Consider the following 19,580-nt stretch of genomic DNA (forward strand, 5'->3'; position numbering starts at 1 on the left):
GGATCAACAACACAGCACAACATCTCCTGTACTCTACCCACCCACACGCAAAGCACCCTGCAGCTTCTCAGCTCTGTTCCACTCCATCTGTCTCTTCCTTGATCATCTATCGCGTGCCAGAGCCAAAACCCTCGATCTCTCTCTCCCCCAGCTTTTCCCTTCCTTCTTTCCTTCCTTACTCCCCTTCCTCGGTTGCTTCCTCACAAGCAGATCACAACCACCAGCAGCAGCAAGCAGCAAGCAACAAGCAACCTTCCTACTGCACGAGCACAGCATCATTCTCGCTGCACCACACAACCACCTTCCCTACTTTCCCATCGGGTATTCACTAAAGAGACTAGAGCAGCATAAAAATAAGCACAACCCCACACCCTTCCCGCGAGCCCTATCCACCACCTCCCCCCATCCTTGGCTCCGCAATCCCCCACAGTGGTAAACACAGTATATAACACCCCCCTACACCCACGCCAACCAACCCACCCAGCAGCACCACCGCCATGCTCCGCGTCATCCCATTCCCGCCACCCCCCCGCTCCATGGTCCAGACCGACAGAATGAACGGGCACCACCCGCTGCACACCCCGCCCGCCCCTGCAGCAAACGCCCAAAAAGCACCGCACCAGCAGCAGCCCCTCGCGACCCCCGCAACCGTAGCACGTGTCTACCGCACCTGTACCAACCTCTTTCTCACGCGGCGGCTACCCGACGCCCTCGCGACGCTGCAACCCATCATCGCGGACTCGGTATCTCCGCGCGTAAAGTGCTCGCGCGCGCTACGGACAAAGGTGTGGAGTCTGTACTTTGCGATTCTCGATGCGGCCGCAAAGATGGGCGCTGAGGAGGGAAAGAAGGTCTGGGGCCCCGCTGAGTGGAGGAAGATTCTTGCGAGAGTGCGCAGTGGCGCTGTGTGGGATGAAGCCATTGCGACATATGGCGGGGAGGGACGGGTCGATGCCGAGGTGGTGAACGCGCTGTACGTATTGCGGGAGAGGAAATGATTATATTGGCAGGATTTAATTACTAACGGGTATTTATAGAGTAACCCTCCTATTGGCACACTCACAGGACCAATCGGTAACCCAGAAGAAGATCGAGGCCTATCTCTCCGCTGCCCCCAACACTATTGGCACGGATGATGATCCAAAGGGCATCTCGCAGCGTGTCAAGCTCGTAGAGCTCTATATCCTGCATGTCATCCCGCGAGTCGGAGACTGGGACTACGCCCGAGAATTCACACATACCTCACCAGATCTCGATGATGAACAAAAAGAGGTAATATAATCATTACCCCTTCACTACCTCGGCTCAAGCTAACAACTATATACAGCTATTCCAAGCAACCCTAGACCAGCTCCAAAAAGATTCCGAAGAAGCCGAACGCTACTCCCAAGAGCTCGCCGCGCGGCGCGAGGCACAATGGGAGCATGACCGCCAACAAGACCTCGCCGATGAGGCTATCAGCGTCCACTCGCCAGCCCCCTCTGTAGCAGGATCTCGCACCGGATCTGTAGTTACAACAACTAGGCGTACCTCTACAACTACCGCTCGCCCACAAAGGAGGGAAGGCAAGCGAAAGCCTGCTTCAGTCAACGGCGCCACTAAGGAGGGCAAGGTTACTGCCAATAACGGCAAGGTTACGGCAACGACCAAAGCAGACTCAAAGAACCTCTTTGCGACGACAACGGCGCTACTAAACAGACTCCAGGCGCAGATGAACACGGCACAGGGACGGTTTGCCTTGTTGCGAACGGTCATCATGCTGGCGATGGTCGTGTGGATGACTAGTAAGCGGAGAGTCAGGGAGAGAGTCAGGAGGCTGCTGTTGTTGGCGTGGATCAAGACCACGAGGACAGTAGGCATGGGCATGAAGGTTACTTATATCTAGGTCTAGGGTGGGTAGGGAAAATATGTGCTTTCGTCGGGTTTGTTCTGTTCTGCTAATGGGTCGAAGTCTCGAGGGTGTTGGGAGTTTTCGTCCTTCATTTTTATTTCGATTTTTTATATTTTTTTTACTCTATTTTCTTCTAGTGTGATTTACTTGACTTGACTTTGACTCTGGCAGTGTGGTTGGTTGGTTGTTTTATTAGCTTAGCTTTACGAGTTTTATTAACGTTACCTTTTCTCTTGCTTTTTGGAGTTTTTTTTTAGCTGTTTTTTCAGTACATAATATTGTTCAACTTGTTGTGTACTTGTTGCACTCTCTTTCTCGTATCATGATGTTTTATATTGCCTCGTCCGTTATTTTGTGGTAGTAGAGTAGTAGTAGATGGGCTCAAGCCTTCTCATTGGGGGAAATAAACAAAGCCCCCTCTTTCTTTCACTGCCAAGAATATGGTTTCCCCACGATATCATGTGGGCTCTAGTTACCCCGTCTTTTCCAAACCTCCCAATCACAGCTTACCTGGTAAAACGAAACACACCATTCCCAGCCTGGGGGACGGAGGAGAGGTCTAAAAAGTCAATCTCATCACCTCACATGTATGATGTCATAGCATTAGCGCAGCTCTACTTAGCCCCCATTCACCAGCAACTTACAAGCCCCCTTTTGTTGCATTTATCCTCACCTCACGCAGTCGAGTTGCGAACTCGCACAGCAACAACATCCGGAATATTCCTCCCTCACGTGACCGAGCTTGGCACAGCCCCGACCGACGCAACGCAGCTTGGAAGATTTTCGACGGACGGCATCTGCAACCACCTCCCTTCCTCGAGGAAAGTTCCCTATCGACAGCCCACCCGCCCAACCCACCCACAACCCCACGAAACCCCCCCCACACCATCAAGACCACGGCCGGCCTCATATAGCCTAGCAAGCTACCGCCCCCAACACCCTACACAGCTAACCAGCTAACAGCTCGCAATGACGCGCTCCAGCGACGCGGTTCTAAAGCTCTTTAGCGACCAAGAGCGCACAGCAACAACCATCAAGCTCAAGAACCCGAAGAAAGTCGGAAAGAACCATCAGACCTGGAAACAACGCGCCGACCAGCTGGAGCAGCAAGGTACATACATGCGTGCCTAACGCCGCCCTCGACTCACCCCATCGCTCCCTCTCAATGCCTAACAACACTCAATGCACAACCCCCCAACTAACTAGCATATAGATAATACGCCCTCCGCAAAATCCCCCGGTATCACGCAACTCGACGACCACGATCTCCTCACCTTCCCTACCCTCCGCCCGCTCGAAGACAACCCGGAATACGGCCTGTGCCGTGTCTGCAAGAAGCCCGTCATCAAGAGCGTCGCAGCACAGCATCTCAAGGCATGCCAAAAGGCAAAGAATGACAAGGCCAAGGAGCGCAAGAAGGCCAAGGAGGCCGCGGCGAGAGAGGAGGGTCGCAAGGATGCCGGCGGGGACGATGAGGGGAGTGTAGTTGGTGATCTCCCGCCGCCGCCGCAGGCGACGCAAAAGAAGGGTGCCAAGAAAATGGCGAAGAAGGAGGGAGATGGGGCCAAGAGCAAGAAGAGGAAGGCTGATGGTGGGTTTATATGTTTGTTTCTGGTTGGGTTAGGGTTGCGAGCGGGGACGCTGATATGAGGGATTGTGTTGTAGAACCTAAGTTGCCGAAAGAACCAAAGGCCAAAAAGAAGAAGGAGAAGCCGGCAAAGACGGAGAAACCAAAGGGTAATTGTAACCTCCTTTATCACCATGATATCATAAAAAACTAACCTCCCAAATAGCTCCCGTCGACGTCGAAAAACAATGCGGTGTCCAGCTGCCCAACGGTGCCCTCTGCGCCCGCTCACTGACTTGTAAATCCCATTCTATGGGCGCTAAGCGTTCCGTCCTCGGCCGTTCCCAGCCATACGACGTCCTCCTTGCTGCCTACCAGAAGAAGAACCAAGCCAAACAACAAAGTACGTCTCCCCCGCTTTCCCCGCTTCCCCCTTCTTTCGCCACTAACCTCTATGTATAGAAGCGGCAATCAACGCCGGGGCCCCACCACCTGATGAAATCGAAGCCAACGCCATCCCGGTTGACTCCGACGAAGAAACCGAGCTTGTCATGGCCGCCGTGGCACGCTCATGCCCGCAGCCCATCGAGCGTCACATCCTCGTCCCCGTCAAGAGAAAGTACCAGTATGTCCGTATGCGTGAGATGCTCGCCGGGGCACTCAGGCCCCTCGGTGGGTACAACAACACCAACGGGGACGGCGGCGGGCTCTTTGGCGGCGGCGGTACACCCCAGGCAGTGGCTGGTGGGCAGCAGCCGCCACGAGGATTTCCGCCCGGCGCTGGACTGCAGAGGAAGGGGAGTGTGAATATCGGCGGGGCCTCTTAGGTTTAGGAAAAATTGGCCCTTTCTCTGCTCTCTGCCTTCTTTCGTCTTTCGTTTTTGGGGGGTTGCGTTTCCCTTTTGTGAGTTTTTATCCTTTTATACTTACGGCATGGTTACGATCTGGGATTTGGGGGGGGTTGGGCGTTCTATATCATTTGTCTCTTCTTATTTTCCTTTTCTTTCCCTTTCTTTATATTTCTCCTCTTCTTTCCCCCTCTTTTTTTTTTTTTTTTGTTTATTCCCCATCTGTTGTTTGGGTTTTCTCGTTCTGTTTTGGGCAGGGTCTCATCTCATTCGCTTTTTCTTTTCTATATTGGTTTTATCTGTATAATCATTTTTGGGAGGGACTTTTTTTTGTGTTTGGGTTGTTTATATATATCAACTTACAGCGGTGTGTGTACAAGTTAAAAAGTTACTACCCCTTAAATATTAGGAAAAGAGGCTGTTAGAAGTATATGGACATTCCGAGTGTGGGACGTTGTGATGTAGAGTACGGGAAAGGAAATGGTGGTGGTGGTGGTGGTGTACGATAATCAGCAGACTAACTACATAGTAGTAATAGCACATGTAGTAATAGTATCAGCAATAGTAACAGCAGCAGTAGTAGTGACACTAACTCAATAGTCCCTTTACGGTACAGAATAGTAACATTTAGTGTAATAATCTATACCTGCACTTTCCATGATTGGCTGTACAGCTGTATGTGCAGGGTACTAGCCACGTCTTTAAAGTGCAACTCTATCGTAGCTAGTGTCGATGGGGGGAAAACCTTATTTTCACGATCCAGATCATTAATTCAGGGTTTGGTTTCCAATTAATAACCAGAACCAGGACTATGTACCAGTTATAGATGCAGAGGTATAAAAGAACCATGGTTTCAATTAGTCCAGTCCAGTTATCTAGAGCAGAGCAGAGCAGATCTACCCTTCACCCATGAACTAACTAAAAGACCCCGAATTGCAATTGCACAGCAAGCAACACCACATACAAAGTCCCCATGGGGCTACAGTAGACATTTCGCAAGATGAAAAAAAAAAACCACAGAAAACACCCCACTTCATCAAAGGTCATCACGACAATTAAATTTATACCATCACCACCTAGGGGGGGGGTATGCCACCGCTACTTGTATTAACCCAAGCTAGAGCTAGCTAGCTAGCTATCCATCCACATCCATCGCCTCCGGCGCGTCCCTGAGTCCCTCGCTCTCGCGTCTAAGCTCTTTGATCACAGTCTATCCACACCACACCACACACCACTATCAGCCTCCACCACCACACAAGCACACAGTACAGGGGTAGGGGTAGGGGTAGGGGTAGGGAGGGAATTCACCTACAGCCAGCGCCTCAGGATTCACACCATTCTCAACAAGCGACACGCAGAGCGAGAGCGCGTTCCTGTCGAGGTGTGTATTCTACCTCGCACGCCCAATCAGCCTCCTTCCTCGGCCAGAGGGGGGAGGGGTGAGCTGAGGGACTTACGAGCAGCGTCGAGATCTCGTGCAGGATGTCGACAACCTCCCTCGCGGCCTGCTGGCGCTTCGACGGCGCGCGTTCGGCGGCGGACGACGACATGCGGAGCTTCTTCTTGGGCGGGGGGGCGAGCTTGAAGGGTTTTGCTTGTTGTTGTTGTTGTTGCTGGTGGAGTTGTGGTTGCGCGAGGAAGGAGGTTGGTGAGGGGGTGCGTTGGTAGCGTGAGGGAGAGGCGGTTCGGGGTGGGAAGATTGTTGCCATTTGGACGGTTTTGTGGGGTTTTTGGGTTTTTGGGTTTTTGGGTTTTTGGGTTTGGGGTTTTTGGGTTTGGGGGAAATTGGGTTTTCTGAGAAATTGACGCCTGGCTAGCAGTGCGTATAGTAGAAATAGAGGAGTAATTAAGAATAGAGAAATAGAGAAATAAATTAAACAAGCAAAACAAAACAGACAAGACAGTTAACAAAGACTCAAGACGGACGCGATGCGATGCGAAGCTCTGTAGCTATATACCAGATATTCAGCCGCGCATGGACGCCAGGCAGTGTGGTGGGGAGAAAAGCGGGTCTTTAAATAACCACAGTCCCCTCACCCCCTCCTCTTTCCCCCTTCACACTCATTGCCCTGTAACAGCTACAATTGGAGGGGACTGAGGATTGCCGCAGCCGCCGGGAGGGGATGGGATGGGATGGGAGGGGATGGGATGGGGGGTTCACGAGACTCCCGGAACATGTCTGTGGGTTGCAAGACATCCTTTGCTACTCTGGGACGAGGAGGGCTGGGTGTGGCACGCATTGGGCAGCTTTAGCGCCCTGGCTGGCTACTCCCTCCTCATGTTGGTTCACTTGTTCTCTCCATTTTCAGGCGAGCGAGTGCTTCTGTCTGCTGCAGGCTATCTACAATTACAAGCAATTACAATTACAAACAGTTACAATCCAAACAGTTACAATCCAAACAGGTACAATCCAAACACAGCTACCTCAGCTACCCCAGCTTCGAGAAGCAGAGACTGGCGTTCGTGCCGCCAAAGCCAAAGCTGTTTGAGATGGCCACACTGACGGTCTTTTTCTGGGCCACGTTGGGCACGTAGTTGCAGTCAAACTCGCCCGCTGCGTCTTGCGTGTCGCCGGGGTTGCCCGGGTTCCCGAGGTTGAGCGTCGGCGGGAGGATGTCCTGTTTTGTTTCAAGCATGAGTTTGTCCAAGCTCTCTGTTTTCTAGCTCCCACCACGCCACGCTCAAGAGATATGAAAATGGAAATAAAAATAAAACCAAAATAAAACAAATATGTATAAAGAAAAGGGAAGAGAGAAGGTAAAAGGGAAACACACCTCATGCACCGCCAATATCGTAAAAATCGCCTCCACCGCCCCCGCCGCACCCAACAGATGCCCCGTAGCCCCCTTCGTACTCGACACACACACCTCCCCCGCCCTCGCCCACCCCTCCTCCCCCAGCAGCAGCCCCCTCACCGCCCGATTCTCCGCCGCATCGCCCAGCACCGTCGACGTCGCATGCGCATTCACATAATCCACCTCCCGCGGCCTTACCCCCGCCTGCACTAACCCCTTCCTCATCGCCATCCTCGCGCCCCTCCCGCTCTCCGGCGGCGCCGTCATATGGTGCGCATCCGCACTGACCCCATACCCTCTCACCTCCGCATACACCCTCGCACCACGCCTCTTGGCATGTTCCAGCTCCTCGAGCACGACGATGCCTGCGCCCTCGCCAATCACGAAGCCGGCGCGGTCGCGGTCGAAGGGGCGGGAGGCGGCGGGCGGGTCGTCGTTCCAGGACGTAGCGAGCGACTTGACGCGACAGAAGCCGGATAGGGCCAGTGGATGGATGCAGGATTCGGAGCCGCCGGCGAGCATGATGTTTGCGTCGCCGTGCTGGATGAAGCGGGTGGCGTCGCCGATGGAGTGCGCGCCGGTTGTGCAGGCGGTGGAGACGGCGTGGTTGGGGCCCTAGAGAGGGGGGGGGGGGGGTCAATGGTTTGTAGAGTGGGAGGGGTGGAGGGGGTTGTTTACGAGGAAGCCGTAGCGCATGCTGACGTGCCCGGCGGCGAGGTTGACGAGGAGCCGGGGGATGAAGATGGGGGGAACTTTCTTGTAGCCCTGGACATTTCCCGCTCGTAGTGTCAATGATATTCCCACCCACAAAATGATCAAACCTCACAACCGATCATCCCAAAACCAGAATACCAAAACCCAGAATACCAAAATAAAGAAACCAAAAAGTAAGAAAGAAAAGAACTCACCCCCGCCGCATAACTCACCGCCGTATTATACACATCGTCCAACGAGCCAATGCCCGAGCCAATACACACACCCTACATCCCCACACCGCACATTAGCCCCCACCCGCACCCGCACCTGCACTCCCACTCCCAGCCCAAGAACAAACTCACCGCCATGCTCCTCTCCTCCTCACTCTCCGGCCTCCACCCCGCATCGTTGAGCGCCTCTTCCGCCGCCGCAACCGCATACTGCGTAAACGTCGCCATCTTTGCCTTCTCCTGTCCTCCGCACACCCCACAATCAGCACAACCCCCCAACCCCCCAACCCCCCAACCCCCCAACCCCCCAACCCCCCAACCCCCCAACCCCCGCCCCACAAGGAAACCCTACCGCCCCCGAAACCCACGCCCCCGCATCCCACCCCGGCACCAGCGCCGCCACCTGGCTGGGAATCTCCGTGCCGCCCACGGTCGGGAAGCGGCCGCGGATGGAGACGACGCCGCTGCGGCCCGCGAGCAGGTTTGTCCATGAGCGCTTCACGCCTGTGGTTTTCTTGTTAGTGGGGGCGGCGGGTGGAGGGGCGGGTGGGGCAGAAAGGATGGGAAGGACAGACCGATGCCGAGGGGGGTCACGGCGCCGAGACCGGTTACTACTACGCGACGCATTTTAGTTGTGATGAGGTGGGAGGTGGCAGCTGGGTGGGTGGGGGGTGGGGTGGGGTGGTATGATGTGATAGGTGTGTTAAGGTTGCATTGCGTGGGGTTTGATATATATATATAAGCTCGCTTTATATACCAGGTTTTGAGTATCGTGATTGATAGTAGAAGCCGCCAAGGTTTCACGACGATTTCAGAGCACCCCGCCAATACTTATATCGCTCGAGTGTTATTGCATCACAAGGCCGCACTCGGCTAGTTGGAGAGTTGCCATGAAGCAAAGTAGCAAAGATAAATTCATACCATGTCCTCCATACGCGTATACCAAAAACAAATTGTAAACCAAAGCCGCAACCAAACTGCAAACCAAAAAACTTCCAAGTCCACCAAAAACAAAACCAAACGCTATAAAAATCCAAAAACAACAAATTTCAAAGCAAAACCGCAAATCCCCCAGTGACAAATTGTAAACCAAAACCACTCTCCTCCATCACAACAGATTGTAAGACGAAAACCTTAAATCCCCCAAAGAAACCCCAAACTACTCTCATCCGAGACAACCAAATTGCAAGCCAAAAGCTGCAAATCTCCCCTTCCCCCAAAGCCACAACAAAACAAAACAAGGAATAGAAATGGCGAGACGGAGTAGAGACTTGAGGATCTTGTCAAGTCTCTACTCATTCTTGCACCAAAGTAACCATCCCAAACCCACACCAAAAAAGCGCAACCAAAACCACACATAAGAATAACCCCCCCCCCCCCCCCCCCCAAAAGCTCTCCTCTGATCCATATTCTCCAACTCGTCCATGGTCAAACACAAGGGATAAGGGATTCTACCCCCTCCTCAACCTTGCGCATAGGAAATTATACAAGAAACAATACAAAAGAATTACTAGTTCCCCCTCTGCGCCTGCACAAACATATCCAAGTCGACCAGAAAGCGAAATAGAGAAACAGAACGGGAAAACAACCTCCACGACAGCAAACCGAGCGTACAATACAAAAAAATAATATGCGAGAGGTGCGTATACGCGGTGGCACTTGGCGTATGACCGAGTACCAGGCGCCAGACATCGCCAGTGCGATGAGCGCGTGGGAGATATAGGCCCCAAATCTGCCAGTAGCCTAGAAATACCGAAAGATCAAATTGAAGGTTTTTTCAACCCGATCTTTCAGCATCGCTAAAACTACCATCAGATACTTCTACTAGTAGATATGGGTCCTGTATCACTCACGCGCTCATCGCACCGGCGATGTCTGGCGCCTGGTACTTGGTCATGCGCCAAGTGCCACAGCGTATTAGCACCACTCTAAAACAAAATGAAAAACAGGATATTTGTCGAAAGCTCCAACCAGGTCCAAAACGATCACATGATACAAGTGTTTTGTCGTATATGTGTATCTGTTTGTTCCTGGTTGACGCTCTGGACTGCGATTTTCTTAGAAATAACTTATGTCAAGCCAAAACAGGCCGGGTCCGTATATGTTCCCGTCCAGGCCTTGACCGACACAAAGTGACCGAAGATGATGATGATGATGGTGGTGGTGATGATGATGAGTTCGAACAAGCAACTGACTAGCGGTCGCTCGCTTTTCAAATTCAGAAGGATCAATTCGAAAATCATGTTTCCATTCTTCTCGACGACCTTCTCTGGGGATGTTGGCCCCTCGGGATGATACGCCTAGAATATAAGGTTAGCAAAGTCCCACTTGTAATCTTGAAATTCGGGCTTGAGGAAGGTAGATCACAATACATACATTGGCATCTCCAGAAATTGCTTGATTAAGGTAGGGGAGACTTTCAGACTCCCCGAATTTCTCTTGCTGCAATTGGAGCTGTGGCTCCGGTTCGGATGGTGGTAGATTGAGCTCAAGTGCACTACCATCCCCTTCTCCTTCTTTCCCTCCTCCTAGCATCTTTCTTAACGTTTCATACCGGCTTTGACTCCTAAAATTCGGGTTTCCCTTGAAGGAGACAAGAGTCTGTTGAAGCGCTTTCTCGGAACAATATGTAATCGTTCCATCGTCGGCGGTGGTTTCGAGTATAACTGCATTCAGAGTACGGGTTTCTTCAACTGTGAGAGTCGAAACCTCAAACTCCATAGTGTCATCCTCTCTGGTGTGACATTTTGACTCGAACTCCAGGGACTCCTCATCGCTCATGTTATCCGGTGGTTCAACTGCATGTATCACTTTTGGGCGCCTATGCTTCGCACCCCGAAGTACCGAATTCTGGCAACGAACTTTGATTTCCGGGTCGCAATTGTAGCTCGGGTCAAGACCGACAGAGCAAATCACAAGTGCAACCTGTGGGGATATGACATAGAACCTATGGATCGGGCCCCAAGAGCTCTTCTTACCCTCGAGAATACCGAAAGAGTCGTTCGAGATGATGAACTCCTCCCCTTCGGCGGCCCTCCAAATAGCCAAGAAACACCCGTCCGCCTCCTCCATGTATCCTTCTTCCAATGACTCAAGATCTTTGCCCAATTCCGACCATTTTCTATGCGGAAATTTCAAATCCAGCTCTGCCTTTTTTCTCTTTGCCTTGCGTCCATGCTCAACAATCTCCCAATGCGGTGTGTCGAGAATATAGCGTAGCTGCTGAAGCCACTGGTCATTGGGTGCTTGGGTGCGATATTCCAGACGCGCCTCCCCAGGGGGGTCGTCGGGGTCTGGTTGCCGGTAAATGTTTGCAACTGATGGTTTACGGTAGCCCATGACGTACAAGAACTTATGCATGAGATTGAGATTCCCGCGCGTCATCTTGTATATTGTGGGTATTTCGTCCTTCTCCAAAGTCTTGAAAAGCCTGGACATGATATTGCTAACGGTGTTTTCCAACTCACCGAGCTTGTCTTCTAGCTCGTATGATGGGTTTTTGGAATTTTGTGTCACATAAAGGTCTTTAACGTAGTAGGATTTTGCAATCTCACGCGTTGGAAGCTTGGATGGGTGTGAAAGTGAATAGCGGTTTATCGAACCCCCCCAACGGCCTGTCCTGTGGAGAGTGCTCCAAGCACCTTTTGCTCTATATTGCAATTTTTTTTTGTAAGTATATAAAATCTACGTACATGTACTTCTGTAATGGTTTATCTAACCTTAAGCTAGGCGGTATGAATTGCTTCAATAAAAATCTGGGGATATAGTGAAGCCGTCTAGGCTTATGAACTACAACTTTGTCGATATCAGGAACTTTGTCGATATCAGGATTAATTTCCTGTACTGGCATGCCTAGCGCGTTGGGAGCGCCTAGGCTTAGCCGAGACTTTGGCTGAATTGACGTTAACAATGGCAAATACTTGTTGTGTGGTATGTAAGCTACAGAAGGTATAACGTGGGACGAATTGTCCTTGCTCTGAATCTCGCGGGGAATTGTATCAAGATGAGAAATTTTTGGGTCTAGCATGAATGAATTGAAAAGGATGATAGATTGATATGTCTTTAGCTAGAAATGTGCCAAATATCAATGTTATATTACCATTACACGTAGGCCCAGTGCGGGGTGTTACACCTAATTACCCTGCCGACGTTGCAATGGACGCCTTATTTGTAAAAGCGGAAATAAGTGCTCTACAGCCTAACGCATGATCGTACCAGGATAGAGAAATATGATTCGTTGAAAACTGCCAAGTCTCGCTATCCATCTCGCCCGACCCTACACCGCTCTATCTTTAAATTTCTATTTCGATACAGTTACCGATTCAGCGTTATGCGTTCCTACAACGTGTCCAACGACCGCTTGGGAATGCTCCATGGTCTGACACAGAACGATGCACCTTCACATCCTCTCACTCGGGACCCCCAAGGCCCAGATCCATCACAACAACCGCCGTCTCCTCCAAATGCTAGTAGGGGCAGCGATGGTGAGAAGTCCCGTGCCACATCTGTAGAAGAATCTAGAGAAGAAGAAAGGCATAGAAAGAATAAATTTCGCTTCAAAAAGAAGCGCCGGTCAGGCGGAGACAAGGAGAAACGAGAGCGTCGTCACCGTCACCACCATCATCACCGTGAAAGTGAGAGCTCTAGCCATCCGTCAAAACGTCGAAGGCACTCTCACGAGCGCAAGAAAACCGGGGATGACCCATCAGCCTATGACGATACCTATCTTCCCAACGTATCATCCACTCAATATGCAGATCCAGACGAGGCATTCCGTCAATCGTTATTTGACGCGATGGCAGACGACGAGGGCGCGGCTTTTTGGGAAGGTGTTTATGGGGAGCCCATCAACAACTACCCTCGACCTCAGGTGACGAATGAGCGGGGTATGCTTGAGCAGATGGATGACGAGGAGTACGCTGCCTATGTTCGTGAGAAAATGTGGGAAAAAAGCCATCAACATATCGTTGAGGAACGTGAAAGGAGAGAGCGTGAAAAGGAGGAGAAAAAGCGACGTGAGCGCGAGGAACGAATTGCTTGGGAGCATGCAGAAAAGGAAATGCGAAGAGAAGATAAACAAAGAAGGCAAAGAAAGCATAGAAGTGGCTTGCAGAAACGGTGGGATGAGTATCTACACAACTGGGCGAGAATTGCAGATGAGAACCGAGTTGATGTCGATGACGATGGTGGTGAAAGAAAGGTGCCTCTCGACAATATCCCATGGCCTACTAGGTCTGGGAAGCTATTAGACCTTTCTCAAGACGCCATCGAAGAATTTTTCTTATCAGCACCTACTGGTACAACACCTGACAGGGAAGGGTTTACTGATATGCTGAAGCTAGAAAGGGTACGATGGCATCCAGATAAAGCTCAGCAGAGGTGGGGGAAATCTGGGCTCAGCGAGGAGGAGCTTAAAGGAATCACGGCCGTCTTTCAGGCGATAGATTCCTTGTGGATCAAGAATAGGAAGAACAAGTCGACTGAGTAGTGTGTGAATTCGGTTTTAGAAAGTAACTATAATATAAATATTTTTTCTGGCTACTTCTATCTGCGGTGAATACGAGATACTTGCATCAGACAGGTACCTATCTCAGAAAATCCTATAACTATATGTAGATAGACATGGACATAGCCCTTGTAGGTTTCTGTTACTCCCATGATCGATCCGGTTTGAGATTGGCTGTGTAACTGCTGTTAGAGAAGCTCTAAGATTGCATACGCTCGTGCAGAGCACTCAGACTCTTTGCCACGACTTCTCCTCTCTCTGCATAACATCACTCTTCGTTGCCGATTGGGTCGTGAATGGCGTTCCGGGCACAAACCAGGTCGTCTCGCTTCGTGCCTCTTTTTGGCAGGAGATTAACTTTGTGATGTTGGTTTTCCATATCGAACCGGGGGAACTAACAGCTTAACTGTATGTAGTGATAGCGAAAGGCAGTTGTAAATTACCTTGCAAAATGCTAGTAAATATGGACACGCATCCTAGCTTGTGGCTGACCGGGACGCGTATGTCCGAAGCCTACAACATTAGAGATGGCCTACAGAACTGTAGTGCTGGAGACCACAATCTGATTTGTGGCTAGGAGCAAGCAAGGCTGACTTGTTGTAGGAGGGGAAATATCGATGCTTACATGTCCATATACCTTACGTGCGTATGTGGCCTTGATATGAGAAGTGCTCGTTTTTGTTGATCAACTGCGAGATCCAACCGAAGAATAAAATGTAGTAGTGAAGAGTAAACCTCAAAATCTTAGCCGCATTGGTAATCTCGCTTCGAGGAATGGGATTTCAAAGATGATAGTTAGAGTAGTCCATAATATGTGATCCACAATCCGAAGTTTAACTAGAGCTATGGATAAAGATATCGGCGAACCCCTTGTTTAACGAGGATGCCTGTGGCAGTAAAAATGAAATAGATAATGTATGTACCTACAGGAAATCTAATACCCACGGCTATGGTTAAATAATACATACAGGGCCTTGGTAAACTCACTGATGAAATTATTATTCTACTAGCGTTAATCCAAGTTTGAGCGGACACTAATACGATGAACCAAAAACGAGATGATATTATCATTGGCGAAGGGTAACCTGCATAGCTACAAGGTGTAACCAGGATTATAACCAATCATTGACATTTGTGATCGAGAGCTGGATCAACCCGTCTACATACAATTCGTTGTATGTATTTATATACAATATATCTCGAACCTCAGTCACTTCAGCTTCAGCACTGGCTAAGTAAAATATAGGGCGTATAGTACATACATACCTATGACCTACATGGAGAGCTCTGGGTGTTTGGTTTCCTAATAATTTTACTGCCGAATGATGGCGCCTGGCTCACAAGTACCTACATGTGCCTACATGTAGGTCTACATAGCTTGCAGCTTGCTTATAGGTATGTATATCGTGCACCATTTTTTAATCGATTGAAGTTGTGAATAAGCATCGTCCAAACAGTGGAATTGATGCAGGACAAAAGCTAAGCTATCAACATGTCGGTTTCCGGGTAGGCACATCGGGTAGAGATAATGGATTCCTGGGATAGCAGGAATAGGCTTGGGATAAGCTTCTACATATGCTATTGTCTGGAATACGAATGACGTCTAGTGCTGTCGATTGCCGTGTTTAGAAATAGACCGCGGGCGGAAGAGTTGTGGACGCAGATGATGCCGAGCAACATCTGGCCGCGGCGGATGTTTGGAGACAGACCGAGAAACTCCCACTATTTATATAAGGCGATGGGGCTGTCGATCTTTATCTATGACTGATTCTCGCTCTTACATAGCTTTGACCTTCACATAAGAATTGCGAGTAAAGAGTTTCATAAGGTGTTTCATGCTCTTTTTACGAGTCGGCCAGTCATCTCATGTTTATCAACCTAGAATATGTATATAGGTATTCTATAGATGCTCAACCTCCTCGGAAAATGATCAGCATATGGTGGAGAGACAGTAGAATGATCTACATAAGTAGATACCTCAAACCTATGAGGATTTTCAGAAAAACCTGCACCGCATCCACTTTGTTTCTGTGCCGTCTCCTTTAACCTACCGTTGTTCCCGGTCAGCCAACGTTCCTCATCCCCTCATCCCCCACCCTGCCCCTCCAAAGCGGTCAGGAAAACCCCCTCTGCTACTTCCCGAATGAGGCAGTTTTCTTCGTCGATCATCCCAGGATAGCCGCCGCTTCCCATCACCTTTTTGCGATCGAGTCTGGAGAGAGTAGCCTGGAGGTATCTGAAGCGAGTCTTCTTCCGTTCATGCACTTTGGGAAAGAATCTGGGAGAAGTGGATACCCTGTAGGTAAGGTAGTTACATAGGTAGGTACATGTAATCTACCGGTACCCAAGCAAGCCAGAAATTTGTAGCAAGCAGAACGGACGAAACCACTGAGAGGAGGAAAGACAAGGACCCAAGGATTCGATCAAAAAGGATAACAGATTATAAAAACTCTCAAATAAAAGAAAACCGGGGTAAGACGAGGACGCCGAACAGCGGACGAGGGATAGAAAGCATAACAGAGTACACATACTTCAGAGCAATCAATACATAATCCTCATCCATCCACCTTACTCCACCTCCACGTACTACTCCCTGCTCCTCTGGGGGAATACATAGGAAGAAACGAATCGGCTGCTGTCCGCATTGCTTATTCGATTCCGGTAGCAGCACTGTCACTCTTCCCCAGTTGTTCGTTTGGATCGCTCTCAAGCATCACCGTTCCATACATACATATCCATTACATACCCTAGCCTTGTCTATTCCGCCTTCACTTGCTCCCCCCCCCCCCCCCCCCCCCGCGTCCTCGTCTTCATCTTCATCCCCACCCCCAACATCTACAATCTTCCTGTCCTCATCCTCATCGTCGTCGTGCTTTTCGCTGTTGTCCTGGCAGTTAACCCCGCCCATTGACAGCGTTTCCACGGCTCGACTCGGCAAAGGCGTAGTAACAATAGCAGGAGGGGGAAAGAAAATAGGTAATTGAAGCTCTACGTACTCATTTCCTCCCCTCCTCCTCCGCCGCTGCCCGCCGCTTTCCCGCAGCTCTTTATCATTCCAGGGCTTCTGGGTTCCGCCGCCAAAGCGAAATCAGCCCGCTCGAAACAGACAAAGGGATTGGAGGAGGCCACCAGCAGGTGTCTTCCCTTCTCGACATATTCCCGGTCATCTTGCGCATGCCGACTCTCGGGTTTTTGAAGAAGAAGAAGAAAGATAAAGATTCCTTGCATGCGAGAAAGGACAGCTCCCAGTCCGAAATTCGAGAATCAGAACCGCCAACCCCGACCTCCGCGACCGCAACTACTCCAATAATCTCGCACCACAACTCGCTCAAGCCTTCGATTGAGTCCGCTTCCTCGGTCTCAACTGCTCCGCCCCAAAACCCCTCCAACCCCTCCGTTCCCGTTGAATCCATGGCACTGGTCTCCGATCATCGGCCAATGATACCGGAACACCAACAGCAGTATCCCCACTCTCATACCTCCCAACAGCAACACCAGAATCAGCCTCATCAGAGTAACATCAACAGTATCATAAACCCTCCACAGCCTGGCGACTATGCGAGACCTTATGACAATAGCAGCTCACAACAAAATACTCCGGCTCATTCTGATATGATACAATCCCAAAGCGCAGGGACTAATGCGGGTAACGCTGGGTCGCAGGAGCGAAAGCCGGATGAACAGCCGCAGCAGAGTTCCGCCGTACGCACAACCAAAGGAAAATATTCACTAGGTGACTTTGCTATCCAAAGGACTCTAGGAACTGGGAGCTTTGGAAGAGTTCACCTCGTTCAGTCGCGACATAACCTTAGGTTTTATGCAGTGAAGGTCTTGAAAAAAGCTCAGGTGGTCAAGATGAAACAGGTTGAGCACACCAATGATGAAAGGCGGATGTTGCAGAAAGTAAAGCACCCGTTCTTGATAACTCTATGGGGGACTTTCCAAGATGCAAAAAACTTGTATATGGTGATGGACTTTATTGAGGGGGGGGAGCTCTTTAGTCTGCTACGAAAATCCCAGGTATGACATGCATCCTAATCCAATTGGTTAAGGGAAAATACTCAAGGCTGCTTCGACCTCACTGTAGCGGTTTCCGAATCCCGTTGCAAAGTTCTACGCAGCTGAAGTTGCGCTTGCCTTGGATTATCTTCATTCGCATCATATCATTTATAGAGATCTCAAACCTGAGAATCTGCTTTTAGATCGTCACGGTCACCTAAAGATAACAGATTTCGGTTTTGCGAAAGAAGTTCCCGACATTACGTGGACATTGTGTGGTACCCCGGATTACTTGGCGCCCGAGGTTGTCGCTTCTAAAGGTTATAACAAATCTGTAGATTGGTGAGTATTTTCGTATTGGTTCTTTTCTTTCTCCCTTAGTAGGACTTTTGTCATACGGAGGCGGCAGGCAATCATTAATAGAATTTTTTTTTCGAACTAGGTGGTCGCTGGGTATTTTAATTTTTGAGATGCTTTGTGGTTATACACCCTTCTGGGATGGTGGAAGTCCTATGAAGATCTACGAAAACATTCTGAAAGGGCGTGTCAAATATCCGGCTTACATTCATCCCGACGCCCAGGACCTACTTCAACAGCTTATAACGCCGGATTTGACGAAGCGGCTGGGGAATTTACTCCATGGCAGCAGCGACATCAAGCAACATCAGTGGTTTGCAGAGGTTAACTGGGAGCGTTTAGCCAGAAAGGATATTGAGGCACCTTATGTACCGCCAGTTAGAGGTGGTGTCGGTGATTCAAGTCAATTCGACCGCTACCCAGAAGAGCAGGAGGAGTACGGGACCGGTGACAACTGCGATCAATACGGACATTTGTTTGAGGAGTTCTGATGATTTTTTTCCTTTACATTTCATTTTCTTCCTAGTGGCTTTCCCCTCTTTGCTCACGTTTTGCTTCAGACTTCCTTGACGCGCGTCTTGGTTTGCAGACTTTTTTCCTCACGTTTATCTCTTTCTTTGAAACTGGGTTCTTTTTCTCGGATGTCAGTATGATGAAACTCGACTGACTGCAACTGCTGCTGGTCATGGTGCATGGGTCTGGGGTGGACGTGGGCGTGATGGAATATTCTTTGTAAGAAAAAACGTTGTGCGTTTTGGGCATGACACCGCTGTTCCACAGGGGTAGTTAGGTTTCGTATCGTAGGATTTCCCATCCTAGGGCAAGATGGGGTTCGAGAGAGGATGAGGAATGTGGGGTTGTATGGTGTATGTTGTCAATGACAAAAGGGTAGGGCGTTGCCGTTGATTTGAATATAAAAATACGGCATTAGAAAGGCTGCTATTTCCTTAACTTGCCGGCACCAATTCAAGATCGAGTGGAACAATGAGGCCTGTGCAAGATCTAGAACTCTTTCAAGCTCTCCCTTTTCCTCTCTTCTCCACATTAGATAAATCATAATCACAAGACCCTCTAACCGCATCACTCGGAATCACTCGCTTATGAATGTGTTTCTCAAACACGATCCTAGTGGCTCTTTTTCCCATCTTATTGTCTTTACAATTGAAATCCATGACTTCGCTTTGTCCCTCTTAGGTAGCGAGATGAATAAAGATAAACACACAGTAATATCGCGAGCCTATCACCTACCAAAGGGGGAGAAAGGGAGAGGTATAAGAAAAATAAGGCAGGACAAAAGAGATCCGCTTAAAAAAGAGAAAAAAATGGGAGAGGAGAAGAGGAAAAGCATAAATCCGATACGCCCCCAACTCCTCACAGTACACCCAATTCCCCCCCCCCCCCCCCCCCCCCCAAATCCCCCCCCCCCCAAATCCCTCCCCTCAATCCCGGGACTATTTTCGTGCTCGCAACGAAAAGTAAAAAAAAAAAAAAAAATTGAAACTTGAAATAAAAAAAGCAAACAAAACAAAACAAGAAAATTGGAAGAAATGAAAGAGATGAGAAGGAATGTAAAGAGCCTACACAGTTAAACACCTCCGCTTTATGTCATACCCATGGAATTGGTGATCCTAAGAATATAACGCCTCGCTGGAAAGAAATCTAATTCAAAGACCCATCCTTTATCAAACCCT

General features: G+C 49.7%; 7 protein-coding genes across 7 annotated transcripts; 4 read left to right on the top strand and 3 right to left on the bottom strand.

Moving 5' to 3' along the window:
• Window positions 1-497: 497 nt before the first annotated feature.
• H6S33_001601 (uncharacterized protein) lies at window positions 498-1,885 on the top strand (the record flags this gene model as incomplete). The annotated part of the gene is made up of 3 exons (XM_044832947.1): window positions 498-973; window positions 1,038-1,272; window positions 1,328-1,885. 3 exons carry the CDS (start codon window positions 498-500, stop codon window positions 1,883-1,885), a joined length of 1,269 nt encoding a protein of 422 aa, XP_044693662.1.
• A 975-nt stretch (window positions 1,886-2,860) lies between these two features.
• Window positions 2,861-4,285, top strand: H6S33_001602 (uncharacterized protein; the record flags this gene model as incomplete). The annotated part of the gene is made up of 5 exons (XM_044832948.1): window positions 2,861-3,002; window positions 3,105-3,482; window positions 3,557-3,628; window positions 3,685-3,861; window positions 3,921-4,285. The coding sequence occupies 5 exons, from the start codon at window positions 2,861-2,863 to the stop codon at window positions 4,283-4,285; spliced, it is 1,134 nt and encodes a 377-aa protein (XP_044693663.1).
• Window positions 4,286-5,441: 1,156 nt separating this feature from the next.
• Window positions 5,442-6,015, bottom strand: H6S33_001603 (uncharacterized protein; the record flags this gene model as incomplete). Its single annotated transcript, XM_044832949.1, has 3 exons — window positions 5,442-5,516; window positions 5,619-5,696; window positions 5,764-6,015. The coding sequence occupies 3 exons, from the start codon at window positions 6,013-6,015 to the stop codon at window positions 5,442-5,444; spliced, it is 405 nt and encodes a 134-aa protein (XP_044693664.1).
• A 720-nt stretch (window positions 6,016-6,735) lies between these two features.
• H6S33_001604 (uncharacterized protein) lies at window positions 6,736-8,654 on the bottom strand (the record flags this gene model as incomplete). The annotated part of the gene is made up of 7 exons (XM_044832950.1): window positions 6,736-6,924; window positions 7,081-7,716; window positions 7,780-7,866; window positions 8,010-8,081; window positions 8,160-8,267; window positions 8,380-8,531; window positions 8,603-8,654. 7 exons carry the CDS (start codon window positions 8,652-8,654, stop codon window positions 6,736-6,738), a joined length of 1,296 nt encoding a protein of 431 aa, XP_044693665.1.
• Window positions 8,655-10,096: 1,442 nt separating this feature from the next.
• H6S33_001605 (uncharacterized protein) lies at window positions 10,097-11,465 on the bottom strand (the record flags this gene model as incomplete). The annotated part of the gene is made up of 2 exons (XM_044832951.1): window positions 10,097-10,327; window positions 10,404-11,465. 2 exons carry the CDS (start codon window positions 11,463-11,465, stop codon window positions 10,097-10,099), a joined length of 1,293 nt encoding a protein of 430 aa, XP_044693666.1.
• An 892-nt stretch (window positions 11,466-12,357) lies between these two features.
• H6S33_001606 (uncharacterized protein) lies at window positions 12,358-13,515 on the top strand (the record flags this gene model as incomplete). Its single annotated transcript, XM_044832952.1, has 1 exon — window positions 12,358-13,515. The coding sequence occupies one exon, from the start codon at window positions 12,358-12,360 to the stop codon at window positions 13,513-13,515; it is 1,158 nt and encodes a 385-aa protein (XP_044693667.1).
• Window positions 13,516-16,707: 3,192 nt separating this feature from the next.
• Window positions 16,708-18,380, top strand: H6S33_001607 (uncharacterized protein; the record flags this gene model as incomplete). Its single annotated transcript, XM_044832953.1, has 3 exons — window positions 16,708-17,553; window positions 17,621-17,874; window positions 17,975-18,380. The coding sequence occupies 3 exons, from the start codon at window positions 16,708-16,710 to the stop codon at window positions 18,378-18,380; spliced, it is 1,506 nt and encodes a 501-aa protein (XP_044693668.1).
• Window positions 18,381-19,580: the final 1,200 nt, after the last annotated feature.

Source organism: Morchella sextelata (assembly GCF_020137385.1).
Source record: "Morchella sextelata strain SCLS chromosome Unknown scls_11, whole genome shotgun sequence".
Taxonomy (NCBI): Eukaryota; Fungi; Ascomycota; class Pezizomycetes; order Pezizales; family Morchellaceae; genus Morchella; species Morchella sextelata.